At 39.1% G+C, this 19,310-nt stretch overlaps 1 protein-coding gene across 5 annotated transcripts in view; it reads right to left on the reverse strand.

Moving 5' to 3' along the window:
* Nucleotides 1-19,310, reverse strand: part of KLF8 (KLF transcription factor 8) — a gene marked incomplete at its 3' end in the record, with an annotated part of 55,893 nt that overhangs the window by 27,511 nt on the left and 9,072 nt on the right. For 2 of the 5 annotated variants that reach the window (XM_079124121.1, XM_079124122.1), the window contains exon 1: nucleotides 12,990-13,195. In XM_079124121.1, coding sequence (XP_078980247.1) covers nucleotides 12,990-13,055 — 66 coding nt within the window. In that variant the 5' untranslated portion in view covers nucleotides 13,056-13,195. Of the gene's footprint in view, nucleotides 1-1,490; nucleotides 1,516-5,554; nucleotides 5,580-12,989; nucleotides 13,646-14,311; nucleotides 14,385-19,310 lie in introns of those variants that run through there. The other 3 variants (XM_079124120.1, XM_079124118.1, XM_079124119.1) reach the window with 3 other exon arrangements.

The raw sequence follows: 19,310 nt of genomic DNA on the forward strand, positions 1-19,310 counted from the left end.
TGGAACGGAAGCCAAATCCACAACTCACTTATGACTTGACCAGTGAGATATAAGATCACATTAAGTGTCCCCAAGTCAATTACAATTAGTTCCCTCACCTATGACCTGATTACACTTCAAAAGTTCACAAATCTCAATTGTCTGTGATGTCAAATACACAGAAGTATTAATTTTAAAGGTCACATCACAACAGCCATTTAAATCATAATTCGGTTAAAATACAATAAATGCACAATCAGCAAGGATACAAAATTATAATACTGCAACACAAAAATGTAAAACAGGAACCTAAAAACAATTATTTCATTTGTTAAATGTCAGGAATTGAGAAAATCATTCCTAATTAGAGCAGAAACATACAAGGAAACCTAACATTTTAAAGCACCATATGTCCAATTTTATTTCATAATTCACAACATCTTTGATCCAAGTATATGATAACTGTATGCATAACATTCATTCACTGATCAAACATATATTACATAGTTACTACGTGTTCAAGGTTGTACTAGGAAAATTACTGTGGTTTTAGGCTCTGGGTCAACCAGACATGGAAAGTTAGAAAATGTAGCAAATTCCTTCCCTGATAGTCTGATGTATAAGAACAACATTTTTCAATTTTGGCAAGGCCTTTTTCTCTCTCTCTCTTTTTTTTTTTTTTTTTTTTTCTGCGGTGCTGGGGATCGAACCCAGGGCCTCGTGCTTGCAAGGCAGACACTCTACCGACTGAGCTATCTCCCCAGCCCCCTTTTTCTCTTTTAAGACTCAATTCATCTGTCTAGAATGAAAGGATTTCAAAGTATCCTCTGCATAGCCCTAAGGCTTCTATAGAGCTTCTTAGGGATGGCGTAATAGAGGAAGAAGTATAGCAAAGAATAAGAAAAGTTGAGTCCAGAACTCAGAAAATTCTGATTTCCAAAACAATTTGAGCTCCTTGTTTTTTCTACTGATACATTCCAAGGACCTAGAACATTGCCTGATGCATGTTTGGTGTTCAATAGATCTCTGAATGCCTTTGATGATAGTGATAGGAAAGAGGCAAGGAAATATGTTTTCTCAAGTACAGGAATTGGAAAACAGTAGAAAAGAATGAAAGAAAATTAGAGAGGGTATATAAGAGAGATGCCTGTGGTATGATTAACTACAAAATAAGAGGTGTCAAAGAGGTCAGCAAAGCATTTTCTGATTCCTAGAATGGGAAAATGAAGTGTTATGATAGAAAAATAGTGTTAGGTCAGATAACTCTTATATAGTCCACATTGTGGGAGGGAAACAGAAAAGCTGGAACTTGCTTGGTTGTTGCCAGAAAAATTTATAGGAGTGTGGAGAGAATTCAGTTGTCCCTCTGAAGTCACAGCACCTTGACTAGGCCTCATTATTTCTAGCCAGGACAATTTACAAGAGCCATCTCCTATCTGGTCTTCTTCAATTCCTATGGATTAAGAGAAGGAAGAACTGAGGAAAAAGAATGACACTGAAAAGCTATTTACCCTCTATGAAGCTCAGTTTCTTTACCTGCCAAGAAGGGGGAAAAATCATATTGCCTTTTAAGTACATATAAATGCACTCAAAACAATCCTTGGCATACAAAATATTCCTCAAATAACTATTTTCATCATCACCATTTACTATCATTATGGTTTATTATGGTTCTGGGGATCAAACTCAGGACCTTGTGCATGCTAGGCAAGCACTCTGCTCCTGAACTACAACTCCTAGCCCTCATTATTTTCGATGGTCAGAATCTTGAGCTCTGGCCTAGAGTATCTCCTATGTATCAAACAGATCCTTTATACTCAATGAGTTCACAAAATGCTCCATATCATTTATTTCCACATATTTTATTTCTAGCATCACCATCAATTTAATCTATCAAGCTAAAAATCTGAGGTTCACTCACCTTTGACACACCTCTCTCTCTCTCTCTCTCTCTCTCTCTCTTCAACTGGTCATCACCCACAACAAATTCTACTCCAGAAATAACTCTTAAACCTAGTACTTCATCATTTGCCAGTCACTTCTCTTTCTAGTACAATCCATATTGTTAACCAAAGTGAGATAAAATATGTGGGTTCTAGAGTGCCTGTGGTCAAATTCTGATGCTGTGACTTCTTATATAAGACATTAGGCTAAGTTTCCCAGCTCCCTGTGTGTTTTCTCATCTGTAAAACAGGAATAATAGTACAAGTTCATAGAGTTGTTGTGAGGATTTATAAAGTTAATAAGTGTTCCAGTGTTTACAACAGTACCTGGCAAAAAGAAGCATTATCTCTTTCTCTGAATACCAGGTAAGCTAATCCATAGTTGCCTACTTTTGTTTCTCTCTATATCTCCCTCTATCTTTTAGCAGAGTATCTCTCACATACTATGACCTAATGTCCGGTGAGTGAATGAATATACGATCATGGGAATGGGAAGTTAGAGCTACATCCAGAACCACAGCTGCTTATCTCCAAAAGCTTTAACAGTAATTGTCAAGAAGCCTAAAAATACTTCTTGTCCTACCCATATTACATACATTTTAGTCAAACGTAAAAGGGGATATATGACAAGTAGGAATGTCTCAGTCATTTTTGGTTGGAGACCATTCACTCAAATGGAATAATCATTAAATGATTCTCATCTACATTCTATCTCTTGGTAGGAGTGACTGCAGGGAGTTTTGAGAAGGTGTATAAACTGCCCTTTTTAAAATTTTGTATCTTTAATGTTTAGTCAGGTAAAATTTAAAGAAAAAGGAATTAGGGACCACCGAAGGTTTTAAAGAAAGCTATTTTTGAAAAAGAGGGCTTTATAAATCTCTTTATAGATTCAGAATTGCTTCTCCAAGTAACTAGGAGAGACTAGACAAATGCACAGAAGCTATCAGTGAGGGAGATGGTAAGGAAATATGCAAAGGAAGTTATAGTACATATGGCCTGGGCCATTCAGATGTGAATTACCCAGGCAGGAGGGCATCGAAAATGAAAATTACTTTAGGTAACTAAAATTCTGCTTGGTTTGACTCTTCAAGCCTTTGTGTCTGGGAACTGGACTTTCTGGTCCTTCTCCTAAGGGCAGGGATATTGGAGAAAGGAAATAAAGGAGAATTGAGCCCCATCTCCAGTGGGTCAATGTCTTCTATATGTAGGACATAATTAACAATAATTCAAAGACCATGGATATAAGAAGTTGATAAGATTATGTAATTTCTGACATATTCCTAAGTTTATTTTGTTACCCAAGTGGCATTTCCTGTAATGATCTGCTTGTTTCATGAAAGTAAACAGTGCCTCCAAGGGATATGAAGAGATGGCTCACTAAGACCACATCCTATCCTTTGGCCAACCTTGGAAAAGAAAAAGTACCTAGAGATGAAATAAGAACTTTAAGCAAAGCAGGGTTATTAGAGCTTACAACTAAAAAGAAATATAGCATCAGGAACAGTGACACACAATATAAGAAGGGGCCCAGTGCCTTAAAAGAATAGAACCTTTGGGTAATGCAAATAATAATCCCTCATCTGTATCTACACAGCTCTGCATCAGGGAAAGAGACAGCTTTCATATAATTCCCGTTTCACAGATTACTAATTTGGAGGCTCAATGGCACACAGTTTAGAAGTGCTGAAATCAGAACTGAAACTTTTTTCCTCTTAGTGCCTTCTCACTACTTAAAAAAAATACCTCAAATCTGGTGAGTATATTTTTCATGAAAAACAGTTAAAAGATCAAGTTTAAAGACAACACAGTAATCACTTAGGAGAATTTTGTACAGATATTCACCTTCATCCACTTGACTATAAGAAATGTTGAAACTATTAAAAAATGAAACCCAACCTTTAGGGTTTTGAGATTATGGATCATTTTTTGAAAAGTGCTAGCTATATTTTTAGTATTAGAAAAAATAATTAAAGGACTAGAGTACATATGTATTTTAGACAGTTGTATTTTATATCTTCCAGGGGAACAGAAAGTAGTGTTAGAATGGGTCTTTACAAAAACCTTCAGGGTTAAAGCTACTCTGCATCAACACATTAACAATGGAATGGTGATAAAAAGAACTATAATAGTCAGCATTTCCCAAGTACTTACTATGTGTCAGGTACTGTTCTGTGAAAAGAATAAATATTAGCTTATTTACTCCTTGCAATTCTAATAGTGAGTACTATTATTTCCCTTTTTAATTTTTTATTTCTTCAGTGCTGGGGGTCAATCCCAGGGACTCACACATGCTAGGCCAGCACTCAACCACTGAGGTACACCCCAATCCTCTCCATTTTAAAAATGAGCAAACTGGAGAGATGAAGTGGTTTATCCCCAAATCGCCCACCTAGGAAATGGCAGAGGGGGCATTTGAATTTCAACAATCTGGAGCTATAAAACAGCCATAATAAAGTTATAATTATTCTTAAACTGAAGGCCAGTGGATTTCCAACTTCTGCTTGAAACAGGTCCCATAGCAGAGGGTAAATGGTTGCTAGAAACAAACCACCCAATAAAAGGATATTGCAAGATCCTCTAATTTATCCTATTTCCTTAAAACAGATTCATACCTATCACTGTAGACATTAACAGAAAACTCAACCTCAAAGAAATCCCAACTGTTATCTCAGTGGTCAAATCCTTATGACTTTCCTATAGAAGGATTTCAATATATGCAAAAGCTAAAGATTTCTTAAGTACCTAGTCCAAACACACAACAGGTACTCAGAAGTGATTCCAAGACAAAAAACTCCTACAAGTTGCATTCCCATCTTACTTAGAATGAGATAAAAGAAAGTGTGTGTGTGGGGGGGGGCAACTGGGATGCTAAAAGAAACAGAGGTTTAAGAGGAGAGAACATATTACCACAAAAATAAGTGGAGTCTGACAGCACATAGCACATGTAAATTTCACTGACAAAAGGAATGAAACTGAATATTACACCATCACTACAACAGTTAGCCAGGTTTGAAGTAGTAAAGTAGTGTGAGGTAATGAAAAGATAAGGTGATAAGATACACCAGAACTAAGCTGGAGGATTTTGTGCAAGTCATTTGACCTTTCTATGCCTCAGTTTTCTCATATGCAAATATACATGGAAATACATCAGTCTAGTCCCATCCTCTCATTTGGTTGTCAAGAAGATAAATCATAGCAACACATAATTGTAAGATCTCTATGTCAGACTAATCACAAAACAAAGCACAAAAATAAATAAAGTCATATTTTAAAGATCCAAACCAGTTAGAGTAACAATGATTATCTTATTATTTTTGATATATTTATCTCCATTTCCTATGAGTTCATATTCTATAGTATCACCCGCATAGCATCTAATGCTTTCACACACTACCCTCTCCTCAAATGCTGATGTTAAGCCCAATTTTCTTTACTACAAAAATGAAAACAAATATGTATGATAAATCACATTGGAATGTGCTCAGGAGTTCTCATTCTGGAAATGATAAAAGCTAAAGAGAATGAAGATAAACTCTCCATTATGAGTTTTAGTTCTAGTTTAGTCACCAAATTGTTGGGTGACCTTGGGAAAGTCCTATCACTTAATGTAAAAATAACTTATTTGCACTTACATCACAGGATCCTTGTGAGGATGACCTGAAGGAACAGATTTAAAAATATTGCAGAAATAAAACCTCAGATTTCTAGAATTAGTCCCTCTGCCCCAAATCCCCATCAAAAGATACATTTATATTTAAATAAGAATCAATTTTCCATGCAAAACCCTGGTAGGTTTTATTTTTTATTTATTTGGTTTTTTTTTGTTGTTGTTACTGGGGATTGAACCCAGCTGTGCTTAACCACTGAGCAACATCCCCACCCTTTTTATTTTTTATTTGGGGACAGGGTATTTTTAAGTTGCTTTTAGGGCCTCCAACTTGTAATCCTTCCTCAGCCTACCAAGTCACTGGAAGAACTTATACTAAAAGTGCTCTAGATAAAGACAGCAGTGGGAAAATAATTTAACTAGGAACTGGGAAACGTGGATTCTTGACCAGGCTCCACTGTTACCTGTTACTCAAAATGTTACTGAAACTACTTAGCCTTTTTCAGGCCCCTTTCAGTTATTCTGTGTTTCTATGATGAAGTCATAGATGGAAAATCCATAATAGTCATCCACGTTTGTGCTGAACCAGTGAGGCTGATGTCAAGAAAAACAATTAAATTCCCTACAAGCCACTAGGTAAACTTCCAATGGCATTAAAATTATTATGGATGATTTAAAATGCATACAAATGTAGAGACAAACTCCTATGTGTCTATTGCCCAGTTAAAGGCAAATCTTATTTTATTTGTACTCCAAATTACTTTCCCCATCTCAATGAATATTTTTAGGTAAATCCTAGAAACCATAACATTTCATTTCTATGGTATTTCTAATGGGATATACTTAATCTTCTCAATTGTCTGTGAGATAGCTACTATTGTTGATCTCATTATCCACATGAGGAAATAAACTCAAAGAGACTAAGCAATCTCAAAGTCATAATAAACTGGTAAGTAACTGAAGTCACAGGACTGGTTCTCATCAAGATGTTATAAATTAAAATGCTGAAAAATGTTCAAATACAGGAAATTTAATTTAAAAATAAAATCCTATTTCTTGCTTTTCTGAAACATTTGAGAGATCTTACAACATGGAGTCTACATGGGCACAAAAGAAAAATTAGCTGGAGATGATAAGTGGATGTTTCCTTTAGACATGGTATGCCTCTCTCATTTTACTAGGTATTGCTGAGATTTGAGCTTGAGATTCCTGGTTCATGTGGTAAAACAAAACTATGCATAAAAATAGTAGTCAAATTTTATAAGATAAAGGCTGGGAACTGTGGCACACACGTGTAAGTCCAGCCATTCAGGAGGCTAAGGCAGGAGAATCACAAGTTCCAGGACATTCTGTGCGATTTAGACTGTCTCAAAATAAAAAAAAAAATTGGCTAGGGATGTAGCTCAGTGGCAGAGTGCTTGCCTACCACTGGGTTATATTCCTACCACCACAAAAAGTAAGTGCATTAGAAGAAGCTGGGCACAGTGGCACATGCCTGTATTCCTAGGGGTTTGGGAGACTGAGACAGGAGGATTGTGAGTTCAAAAGCAGCTTTGGCAACTTAGTGAGGCCCTAAGCAACTCATTGAGACCCTGTCTCTAAATAAAATACAAAAAAGGGCTGGGGATGTGCCTCAGTGGTTAAGTGCCCCTGGGTTCAATCCCAGGTACCAAAACAAAAATGCATTAGAAGATAATGGATGCCATCATAGTGAATTGTGACATGAAGTTATGAGCCCTTGAAGCTATGAGAAATTACTGAGAGTGGAATAGTCAGAAAAAAAAATCCCTAGAGAATGGTTTGTCATGAGGTATAGCTTGAAGAACTAAGAAGAGTCCGAAAAGGAATTCAAATGAGAGGAAAAATAGACTATACACTCTATGAAGGCAAAGGGTCCCATCTAAAATTATTCACCACTATAAACTTGGCTTTTAGCATGATGCCTAGAATGCATAGGTGCCTAGTAAAGTAACTGGGCAAACACAAGAGAAATATTTTTTTAAAATGTATTTTAAGGACAATATCTTGGCAATAATACTCAGAGAATGGAGAGCAGGAAGAATTAATGCAAAACTAGAAGCTAGTAGAATATTCTATGTATTTTATGGTAAAAGCTTGCAAAGTTGCCACAAATTCAATAGATAGAGTGGCCAGACAGGTTAAAGTCACTTAGGCCAGATGAGGAACACAGCGAACAGACAATATATATCCTGTTTAAAAGGGGTAGGGGGAGCAGTTCATCAACTCTAGGCAATTTTTGCCAGGAGAATACTGGCTTAGTATCCTCTGATTATTATGGAAAATCTGGAATTCTAGAATTTTAAGTGAAATCTGATTCTGAAATGTTGGCAATCAACAAATTCTTAAAAGTCTGAGACTGGGAAATTGACATTCTGCTATGGACTGAATTGTGTTCCTTCCCCAATTCATATTAACACTCTCACCCCCAGTGTGACTGTATCTGAAGACAGGGCCTTTAAGGAAGTTATTAAGGTTAAATGAGGTCACAAGGGTAGGGTCGTGATCTGGTAGAATTAGTGTCTTTAAAGGAGAAATGCCATAGAGCTTTCTCTCTCTCTCCCCTTGCATAAAGGTTATGTGAGTATGTAGCAAGAAGGCAGCCATCTACAAGGAAAAGAACCCTCACAAGTATATATGAACATACTGGCATCCTGACTTCCCATTTTTAGACTCCAGAATGGCAAAAAAAATAAATAAATTTCTGTTGTTTAGCAAACCTGGTCAGTGATATCTTGCTATGGCAGCTGTATTCCTCTCATATACAAATTACAAAGCTGTTATTGCTATCGCAATGTTGCAAAAGTTTGGAAAAGTCTGTCAATTTATACAAAACTGTTTAAATAAATCATGGTTCATCCATATAGTAAAAACTATGCAGACACACAAAAGAAAGAGACATTTTTTATGTATATATGTGGAAAGACATGGAGTATATTTTTAAATAGACAGAGCAAATTGTAGAACAATATGTAGAATGTGTTACCATTTGTGTATAAAAGGGAAGTGGGAGTATACATATTTATTATTTGATATACATTAAATATCCCTGAAAATATTCCTTGTAAACTGATAACTGTAGTTGCCTCTAGTGAGGCAAAACGGGTGACTAGAAGACAGGAATAATCTTGGATATGTTGGATTTTGAGCTCCGCAGAATGCATTACCAATCTAAAATACATTTTTAATTTTTTATTTTTGGTAGTGGAGATTGAACCAAGGGGCGCTTTACCACTGAGCCACATCCCCAACCCATTTTATTTTTTATTTTGAAACAGGGCCTTACTAGGTTGCTTGGGGCCTCACTAAATTGCTGAGGAAGGCTTTGAACATGCAATCCTCCTGCCTCAGCCTCCAAAGTTGCTGGAATTACAGTCGTGCACCACCAAGCCCAGATAAAATATATTTTTAAATGAGAGTTTTAAAATTTTAGGAGAAACACACATGTGAGCTGTATTTGATACATAGACTAATTTTTTTTTTTTTTGCACCACTGGCCTTAGAAGAAAAAGAAAGGTACTATGCCAGAAACAGAGAGAAAAAAAAGCCTTGGCACCTTGGCAGATGAGAAAAAGGAGAAAGAGGGAAAAGTCTGATGCCAACATTTTGAGCATCAGTTATAAGAACAATAACAACCACATTTTCTCATGCATTCTTCTGTTTAACAAAATTAACATATTTATTCCTCACTACCACTCCATAAATTAGTTTCTATTATTATTCTCAAAACACAGATGAGAACAAGTACAAAATTTAAGTAAGTTCACCAAGCTTATGATAATAGTAAGTTTCTTAACCAGGGAAGTGGAAAGGAGAAGTCTTGAATGTGGATGGGTGAGTCTGGGGCAAAGACAGGTTCTTTCTGTAGTCCCACCAGCAAAGTATTTGAAAATTACTTTGGAAATACAAAAATATTGGTCATAACTGTCTGCGTTGCCTTTTTTTCTTTGAAAGCTTAAAATTACAGGTACATTTAAGTCTGCATTTGTTTTAGTTCATTGAAATAGAGGGACATTGGAAGCCAAAATAAAAAAGACAGGTTCTATCATAGAAATAGCAAGTTTACAGTTAAACAAAAATATCAAAATGTGAGCAATTTGAAATGTCCAGATTGGGCTCTAGAGTTAAGTTATTGCTTCTTAAAAAGTGTTTGATTTGCCCACATTACATCTAATTCATTTAAATACACATAATATCTTTTAGTGTATTACGTACATCATCTGTGTTTCAAACATTTACATCTAACTTCCTGTCCTGTCAATCTACATTCCTCCCTTCCAAACACACAGAAACATTTAAATAAAACAAAACAAAAATGATGAGACCCTCCACTTATGAAATTTGTATTTGATGTCAGGCACTGGGTCCAATGCTTTACTTACATTATTTATAATCACAAATTACAATATAATTTTAGAGATGAGGAAACAGACTAGATGATGAAGCTAAGTTGGGGATAATCAACAGATTGGAAATTTGACTTCTAGGTATAATGCCTAAATCAAAAACATTAGTATATAAAATTCAGAAAGAAAACCACACAGTCTCACATGTTTTTTCAGTCAACAAATGAGCTGAAAACTACAATTTATTTATTCACACTCTACTTAGCAATTAGATGGTGACTGTACTAGATGATTATTTTGGTCAATCAGCTCAATCAAGTTTTTCTTCATTTACAAAAAACTTGGCATTTTTAGAACTAAATTTTGGACGATAATCTACAAAATATGTATGAAGCATTTATAAGGAAAAGGTGATTAGGCAAGTATTATAAAGATACAATGATATTACACATCACTGAGCATCTCTCAGTCTGAAAAAGGGGTAGGGGCTTAGATATGTAATGCAGGACAGAGAGCAATGTGGTTTCCAGAAAATGCAGGAAAAGTGATATAGAACCTCAAAAGAGCATTTCTAGATGCAAGGATGGTAGAAATGGCATTTAGGTTGGGATTAATGATGGAAGGAGTACTATAACTACTGTTCAGGAAAAATCATGAAAATAAGTACATTATAAGGCATTTTTTTTCTGATATTAACTAAGCAGAACAGACAAGGACATATAAAGAATAGTTGAGGAGATAAAAAAGACTTGCTGTGGAGGCCAGGGCAAAAGCAGAACTTAAGGAAAGATTAAGGTTTGGATGGCAGTATAAAGAAGACATTTAAGATAGAAGAAATAGGAAATAAGTTTTAAAAAATTTCTCAGTGCCTGACACATAGTACGTCAATATACATTTACTAAATTAATTATGTATCCAAAGTCAATCTTGTCTTCATTTAACCAATTTAATAAGGCCACATGGTGTAACTAACTCGGCACAGGTGAACACATAAGTGTATCAAATGATAATAAAGACCCTACCAGAAAGAGGAAGAATGAATGATTGATATTACCCATCACCACCGACAATCTGGAAGGATGAATAACTAGACTGGTTCCAGGAATTCAGATAACTGAACCACTAAGAACTCCATCTCTAAAACGCATATACTAGCCTGGTGTGGTGGTGCATGCTGAGGCAGGAGGTTTACAAGTGGAGGCCAGCCTCAGCAACTCAGTGAGACCCTGTCTCAAAATAAAAAATAAAAAGGTTTGGGAATATAGCTTAGCAGTAAAACACCTGGGTTAAATCCCCAGTATTTCCCCCACTGAAATGCATATACTAGAACAATAAGAGTGGAGGTAACAAACTAGTTGGATGTTTTTTCCTCAGTGTTTTCTATTGTAACCAGAACACCCAAGTAAGAGGGGCCTATAGCTTCCTAGTGCTATGAAGGTAGAGACATTAGCTTTATCTTGAGAACTGATTAGATAGATGCATTTGTTGCTTTTACTTTTAAAGTTATATTTCTGCCCTTCCTATGTTTTCTTCCTGCCTGTCCCCTAAGCTAACCTGAAGACACTGTTCCCAGCCTATTCTCTGTGTCTTCAACTGTTACCAAAGATAAACAACTTTCAGTAAGGGTTTCCCCCAAACTTTGAAGAGTAGGATGTCATTTATGAGTAACTGTTTTCTGTTGTCCAAAGGGTCTATCGGCTATATTGTCCTGCTTAAGTTGCCCAAAGAATGAGGGGAAAGGCAGGTTAGTGGCCTTTTCTCTTACAGGTGATAAAGTCCGGTGGGAACAATGTTAAACCAGGAGCAAATAAAACCTATCTTCTAGCCTTAGGCTTTGAGCAAGTTAATTCAATTTTCCTAGGTCTCCTTTCACTTCACCTAGGAGGTATTTTAAGGACAGCAATGTACTAGTTCTATCAGCAGTGCTAGAGAGAAAGAGTCCCAAATTGAGTAAGAAAAGTGAAACTAAGATAAAACAAGCAGCAGTCTCTGTCACATACACTATGGTATTTAATGTACTTGAATGTCTTTTGAGATATAATCATTAATTTGCATTCTATAGAGAAAAGCAATGCCCAGGGTCACAACTAGTTAGTGGTGGTACTAGGGTTTCAAAGCAGATATTTCTGTTACCCCCAAACCATCATAGTTTTTATCGTTTTAAAATTCAAATTTGGAGACTATTCTCCTTTTCCAGCAATTATTACTCTTGCTGACAGAGAGGTGCTTAGTATATGATTCTCTTCACAATGAAGACAATACCAAAAGAAATATGACATCGTTCCTTTGGCTACCTGTTTGGGTGTGATTTATTTTTCCCAAATTCTTAGGGTAAAACAACAAAATTAAACAAAAACCCACACACACAGAAAGCTCCACCAAGTGGCCGAGCAAGTCCATTAGCTCCAGCAATCAAAGCAATTCGGCCCAATCTTCCCACCTACACAGACGAACCAACCGCCTTGGCCACGTCTTAAAGGGCCCGGGCAGGGCCTTAGGCTTGGGCTTCCTCCTCCAACCAAGCTCAGCCCCTCCTTAAAGAACTGGCACGCCCTAAGCAGCTCCTCCCCTGCGGCTCCTTCCAGGGTCTCGCGATTCATGTCCCTAATAGCCTAGGCTCCCAACTTAGCCCCTGCCCCCTCCTCCCTCTTTTTAGAAGCATCTCTAGATAACCCGCTAGTGCTTAGGGGAGTTACCTGGGATCTTTAGCTTTCTGAATACTGTTCTTGTTGGCTGCGATTTTGGCTGTGTGGGGTTAAGTCAAAGACAAACCTTACCGCTTAAGGAGGATTGTGAGCACTGAGCCAGGATGGACTAAACTAGAAAAATCCATCCATTCTTTTCCCCTTTCACTACTTCCACGAAGCCCCCCAAAAGTATCTCCTCCCTTTCTTAGCCCCTCTTTCCTCAACCCTTTGGCAAAGTCATTCCCCTTGAGTTTCATTTGATTCCACATAGTGTTCTTACCCTTCCGCTTCCCGCCCCCGCCCCCTCCACTTCTAAAACCCAAAGAGAAGTGGGTGTGTGTAGGGGGGAGGGGTAGAATCTAGACGGAGGAGACGAGAGTGGGTGGGTTCTAATCCCGGAGTCACTTACCGCCCATGTCTCTAGCTGAGGACTCCTGAAGTGTCCGGAGCTCATGCCGTCCTCCAGGAGGTTCATACCCCTGAGCTGATCGCAAGACAGCTGTTCCCCTCACACCCGCCCCTGTCTGACAGCGCGCCAGGCGACTAGCTCTTGCCTTCTCTTTCTCGGCCCCCCACCTCCCCTTTTTCTCCTGGCTGGAAAATGGGGAGGAAGGCGAAAAGGGAGGGAGTCGATTCAGACCCAGCTGGGCCACCCTCAGAACAAGGGAAACAAAGCTCTCAAGCATCCAACCCAAAAATCAGGGCCGGCAAAGCAGACTTTCTAAAAAGAATCCTCCCCCTGCAGCTTTTCCTCGGCTAAAAATAAAGTGGGTTCGCTGGGCCGAAAGGGCCAGTGCTGAAGATCCTCCGTTCCCCTTTTACCTCCACCAATTTAGTTCCGGCCAAGCCCACTCTCCACCCATCCTCTGAACTCCGCACACCCTTGAAAAGGAGAGGGCCGGGAGTGGGGGCTAAAAAAAAAACCACCCCAAACCTCAAAACACTACTTGAACACAAAGTTGAGGCGGAGAAGGAATCATTCAAGACAGGAACGTTCCCCACGAGGAGATACCACGAGAGGATCCCTTCACCACCGCGGTTGCCGCCGCACACCCCAGCGCCTTCCTAAAAAGAAAGAAGGGAGGAGAAAATGCCGACGATTGGTCGAAACATATAGGAGAACACCAGCCCAGGGAAGGGGCTTCAGCGAAAAACGGCAGCAACTCTTGCGGGTCTTCTGGGGCGGGGCTTCTTGGAGGCACCTAGCTGCACCACTGGGGACCTCAAGCCCCATACGGGTCAGAACCTGAAGTGCTCTCTGGGCAACCTGAGTGGGTGGAGTAATTCCGTCTTTCTCCGCCCGGCTAGGCCCAGAAGAGAGGTGTGACTATCGTGAGGACTCCACCTAGGGTGGAGTTCCTTAAAAGGGACAAGCGGCCGCTAGAGGAGAGAGCAAAGTAGGAGGAGGTGGAGAAGGGTGGGGCTGAGAAGGCGGAGGGAGAAGGAAGGGGTTGGGGCGGGGCCCTGGGCGGAGAGAACTGGCCTCGCCCCTGGCGGATGCCTCTCTGTGTCTCCCGCAGCAGCAGGTACAACTCGAATCAATTTCAGTTCCTTATCCGTCCCAGAAAGAGGCTTGTTAACACACTATTCGGTTATTTATCTACTCGGGTTCTGCTAACTCTCAAGGGGGGGAATAAAAGGGGTGTAGAGGTTGGGGCTGGGGATGCCTAGGAAGAAAGGGAGAGGGAAAGGAGAGAAATAAGAAAGCTGACAACTGGAAGCGATATTTACCCTCCTAGCTCTCCATGGTAACGTGTGACACCACCAAGGACAGCGAGGTCACGGTGTCTTCTCAGGCAGGATGCTAAAAGAAAGGGGGATTGGCTCTGGGTGCATATTCAAGCAAGAGACGAGGGAAGGAGGTGAAGGTAAAGGAGAGGGTGGATAAAAAGAATTGCGAATATTGTGTGGCCCAGCTGGGAGACTTAAGAAAGGCTTTCTCAGTCTCCCAGATACCAGATCTCTAAGAATAGTGTTCTCAGCCCCCTGGGACCGCCTCTCAGCTAGGTATTGGCGAAGATCCCTGTAGAGCTGCATCCACAGGATAGGAGCCACATTTCCAGGGTTTCTTTGCCCTTGCCTGAAAGTCCTTCTCTAGTTCATTTTAATGGGAGGTCAGGAAGTAACAAACAACCACAGCCCCTTTTCAGTATCTCTTGCCTACCACAATTCTTCTAAAGAGGAGGAAAGAGAGAGACAAACAAAGCAGAAGAAGGGAGGGAGCAGCAAGGAAGGAGAAATAATAAGAGCTGCTATGGGTTCAGCACTTAATATGGGCGAGTCACTGGACCAGGTGCTTGAACATTCATCATTTCCCTATTTATTCCTGGTAGCAACTCTGGAAAGTAGGTACTATTGTACTCTCTATGTCTCTTTTTTTAATTTAAGGAAACTGAGAGTCAAATCCCAGTATTTCCCAACAAGTAGGTCCACTTGCTTAATTAATATGTCTGCCTGAATGCATCTAAGCATCTCATTTTTCCTATTCACCCCCCCCCCACGCATTGTTCTTCCTCCCATAGTTCAACTACCTAAGTGACATCATCAAGGCTGGAATCCTTTAACCTGCTGTGGTCTGGCCCCTGTCTACCTTTCAAGCACAAGAGCTTTTGTTGCTCTCCTGGGTTTTACCTGGATTGCAAATCCCTGAAAATGTTGGGCTGTTTCCAACCTTACTGTTTTACTTTTTTAAATTATTGCCTTGTGAACACACATGATGGTGAGATCCACTGTGGTATATTCATATACATACATAGGAAAGTTTGGATAGTTTCATTTGACTACTTGCCTTATCTCATCCCTTCTCCCTCCCCCTCAATCCCTTTCCACTATTCCACTATCTTTCTTCTATTTTGATGATATCCTCCTCTCCCAGTTATTTTCTTTTCCCCTTATTTTGGACTAGCTTCCACATATCAGAGAAAACATTTTTACTTTCTGGGTCTGCCTTATTTCACTTAGCATGATGGTCTCCAGTTCCACCCATTTACTGGCAAATGTCATAAATTCATTCTTTCTTATGACTGAGTAACACTCCATTGTGTATATCTATACCACATTTTCTTTATCCATTCATCTATTGACTGACACCTAGGTTGGTTCCTTAGCTTGGCTATTGGAGTCACCTTACTTTCTCTGTCTGAAATGGCCTAAGCTCTGTCTATCTTCTTAAAAGGACTAACTCAAAGTCATCTTAACTCCTTATTTCCTTCAGGCAAAACTTCTTCCTCTGTGCCTTCTCCACTCTGCACATATATTTGTTGATATAATTGCTTCCCCTTACTAGACTATAAAGTCTCCAAGGTTAGACACTAGAAACTATAATTTCTGTAACATGGTTGACAGGGATTATTATGTTTAACAATGATAATAGTTATTGAGCACTAACTATGTGCCAAACTCTGTTGTAAGCCTCTCTATGTATATGAAGTCATTAGAATTCTTCTGACAATGCTATGAGTAGGTATTATTATCACCAGTTTACAAATGAGGAAACTGAGGGACATCGATTAGAGAACATATATACGTATTTGCTGCATGAATGTTCCTATAGTATGGGTTTATAAATAACTCCTTATCTCACCATACCATATCTCTCCACCACTCTCTGCATCCCTTCCCTGCTTACAAGGTAAGATATATTGACATGGAATCATATAGACATGAGTACAACTCTCTTTAAAAAGAATCACTTTGTTATTTGGAGCCTTAGTTTCTTAATATATGAAATTTAGGAAGTACTACTTAACATAAGATTTTCACTACTCCATCCAAGGCTATTTTTAGCAACACTGGAAAGAGTTTCAGATTCAAATGTATGACAAGATATTAGGTTGTTTATATCACAAATGCATTTTTATGATGTGGAGATGAAGATCAGTAGATAAATATAGTAAAAATTTGAAGAGTAGCCACTAGAATTCCCTATCTAGTTCGGGTATGCCTTAAGGTAATCATGAGTTCCTTGTTCAATCTGGAAAGGCTTCTCAAGAAGACCTATCCAGCCAGGCATGGTAGTGCACACCTGTAATCCCAGTGACTCAGCAGGCTGGGGCAGGAAGATCACAAGTTCAAAGACAGCCTTAGCAGCTTAGACCCTCTCTCAAAATAAAAAAATAAAAAGGGCTGGGGATGTTATCAGTGGTTAAGCATCCCTGGATTCAGTCCCTGGTTTTAAAAAAAAACCTATCTTGCAGATAGCTAAACAATCTATTTTTTTATTAAACTTTTTTCTAAATAAGTAATTTATCTTAACCTTAGTTATTATTTTTCTGCCTCAATTTTACTTGTGTAGAAAACTTGACTTCATATGACAAATTCAGTTTTTGAAAAACATGGAGTAAATTCTTGAACATTTTGAAAACAAACTCCAGATTCTTTCACATCCATTCTTCCATCTGTTTAGTAAATAAAAGTATATTAAGCATGTGGGTTGTATCAAGAACCATGCTAGGTGTTACAGGCAGAAATGATAGACTTCATTTTATCCAAGAGGCTCCAGTGAAGGATCCCTGGTTTTATCATATTTAGTCTATTAGTCCACATTTTCCTTTTGAATGTTTTAGATATGACCTCTGTCTCACTTAAATTAGGAGTCAAAAGTGACTCAAAGGAAACTATATACTCCATGACCACATTTAGTAGTAAAGGCATGACTTTCTCTTTATATTCTTTGTTTCTTGATATTAATAATGAGCATGTGACTGATGCCTATGTCTGATGAAAGATTTTGAGGGAGCAGGTATGGAGAACTAAAAGTTGTGATCACTTTCCCTTTCCTTCTAGGAAGCACCACAGGTTCTCCTTTCTTTAGCTGACTTAAGAAATATACCAAATAGCAACCTGAAATATCTTCAGTTCTGTCCATTCCACCCAGATCCTGAGGGAAATCCACTGCTTGAGGAAGCAGCCTGCACTTTCTTCTGTGTACCCAAATAATTGGATGAGGAGATAAGAGTTAAATTATGTGTTCAACCTAATGAAAGATAGCTGAGAAGTATGTAGACACACGATGTTTCAGGGATCAAAAGATGCTATTCTCTTTCCCCTGTCCTGCTGCTGCTTCTCCTCCTGAAAGACAACTGACAAACTACCAGGGTGGAGCCCAGTCTGAGGACTAGAGGGAGGGGAGGAGGAAAAGCCTCAGTAAGAGGACTCCACCCTCCCTGCTTCCAGTAGAACAACAACAATTTTAAAAAGAATGCTTGAAGAGCTGGGACTGAGGTGGGGCGGAATAGGGTGAAGTGAGGAAGGGAAGGGTAAGGGGAGGGGAATTAGGGGCCCAGCTGGGGCGAGCTGGCCTGGGGAGGGGAATAGAAGTCAAGCAGTACATAAACAGAAAAATTTGCATTCTTAAGTCACTGTTGTTCACAGAACAACAAAAATGTTGCTAAACCTAGTGTGTGGCTCAGACCTAGTGGGAACAAAATTGCCCTTCTTACCCACTTTTCTTCTTGCTCTGCTGTTTCCCAGAGGTCCTATTCCCTCTGCAAGATCAGCTAGAAGGAGACCTTTTGCTCCTCTGCTAATGTTGAACCAGTGTTAAGTTCCTCATGTGACTGCCAGCAAAGGATAAGGATAGTTTGGGGGAGGAAATCTATTTAGCTAAGAGGAGAAAACCTCGAAGATTATAGGAATTGGCTTAATTTATAAACTGTGCAACCTTAAGCAAGTGCCTTCACATCTCTAAACATGTTTCCTCACCTATTTCTTTTACAGAGATACTGCTAGTACCTACTTAACAGAATTGTCAAAATGATTAAATAAGATGCAGAGGTGGCTTTACAGTGACACTAATGAATTTAAGCCTTCAGTCCCTTTCCCAAAACTCTGGAAGGAATGAACCTGTGTTTTTCTTAGAAAGGGTCCCCATTGTTGTACAAACTTTAGGCCCTACAAAATCTAGATCAGCGCCTGATCAGATTGTAGTCTACAAAGCACAGTGCCTTCCACAAAGGAAGCTCTCAATAAAGTTAACCATTATTTTTAGCAATGGCCATTATAAAATCTATGAACTTTGAGTCTCTGGCTAAGTATATTGAGAACATATTCCATGATCCACATAACCCCTTTCCCTGTGCATATAAGTAAACCAATTAATAAAAATTAATAACTAAACTGCTTGCTCAAGACATTTGGAGGCATGATTAAATTCACTTAAGGAATGGCCAATGGACCAGGAGCATGTGGCCAGGGTTTGAAATTCTACTGGCATACCACCATCCTAGACATGCTCTAGCAGGCCTGATAACTCCTATAAGTTAGTTGTGCCTCAGGCTGCTAACTTTATGAGCAAAGAGCTTGACTAGGGCTGTGTGTGTATGTGTGTGCATGTGTGTGTGTGTCTGTGTATGTGGGGATAGGGGTAGGGGGTTGGGTGTACATGAATTTTCCACACCATTTTATACCCTAGAAAGCTACCACACCCATAAATTGGGGGAGGGAAGAGGCTTCATAATCAGCAACCAAGTCAAACCAGAAAAACTAGGAGCCTCAGCCTCACCTGCAGGAAAGGGATGACATCCTTGGCCTTGTTCCCAAAATGTATATTCCTGAGTCAGGGAAGGATCCTATTGGGTGTACAAAAAAAGACTTGCATTCTCACTTTAATATTAAACAAATAAATACGAGATTGTCTAAGGAAATGTGTAAATAGAACAGGAACTCCTTTATCACTGAGCTAACCCAGAGAAGTGCCAGGGCCCTACAGGCCCCCAGAGGCAGGCTTATA

This window comes from Sciurus vulgaris (assembly GCF_902686455.1).
Source record: "Sciurus vulgaris genome assembly, chromosome: X".
NCBI classification, from domain to species: Eukaryota; Metazoa; Chordata; class Mammalia; order Rodentia; family Sciuridae; genus Sciurus; species Sciurus vulgaris.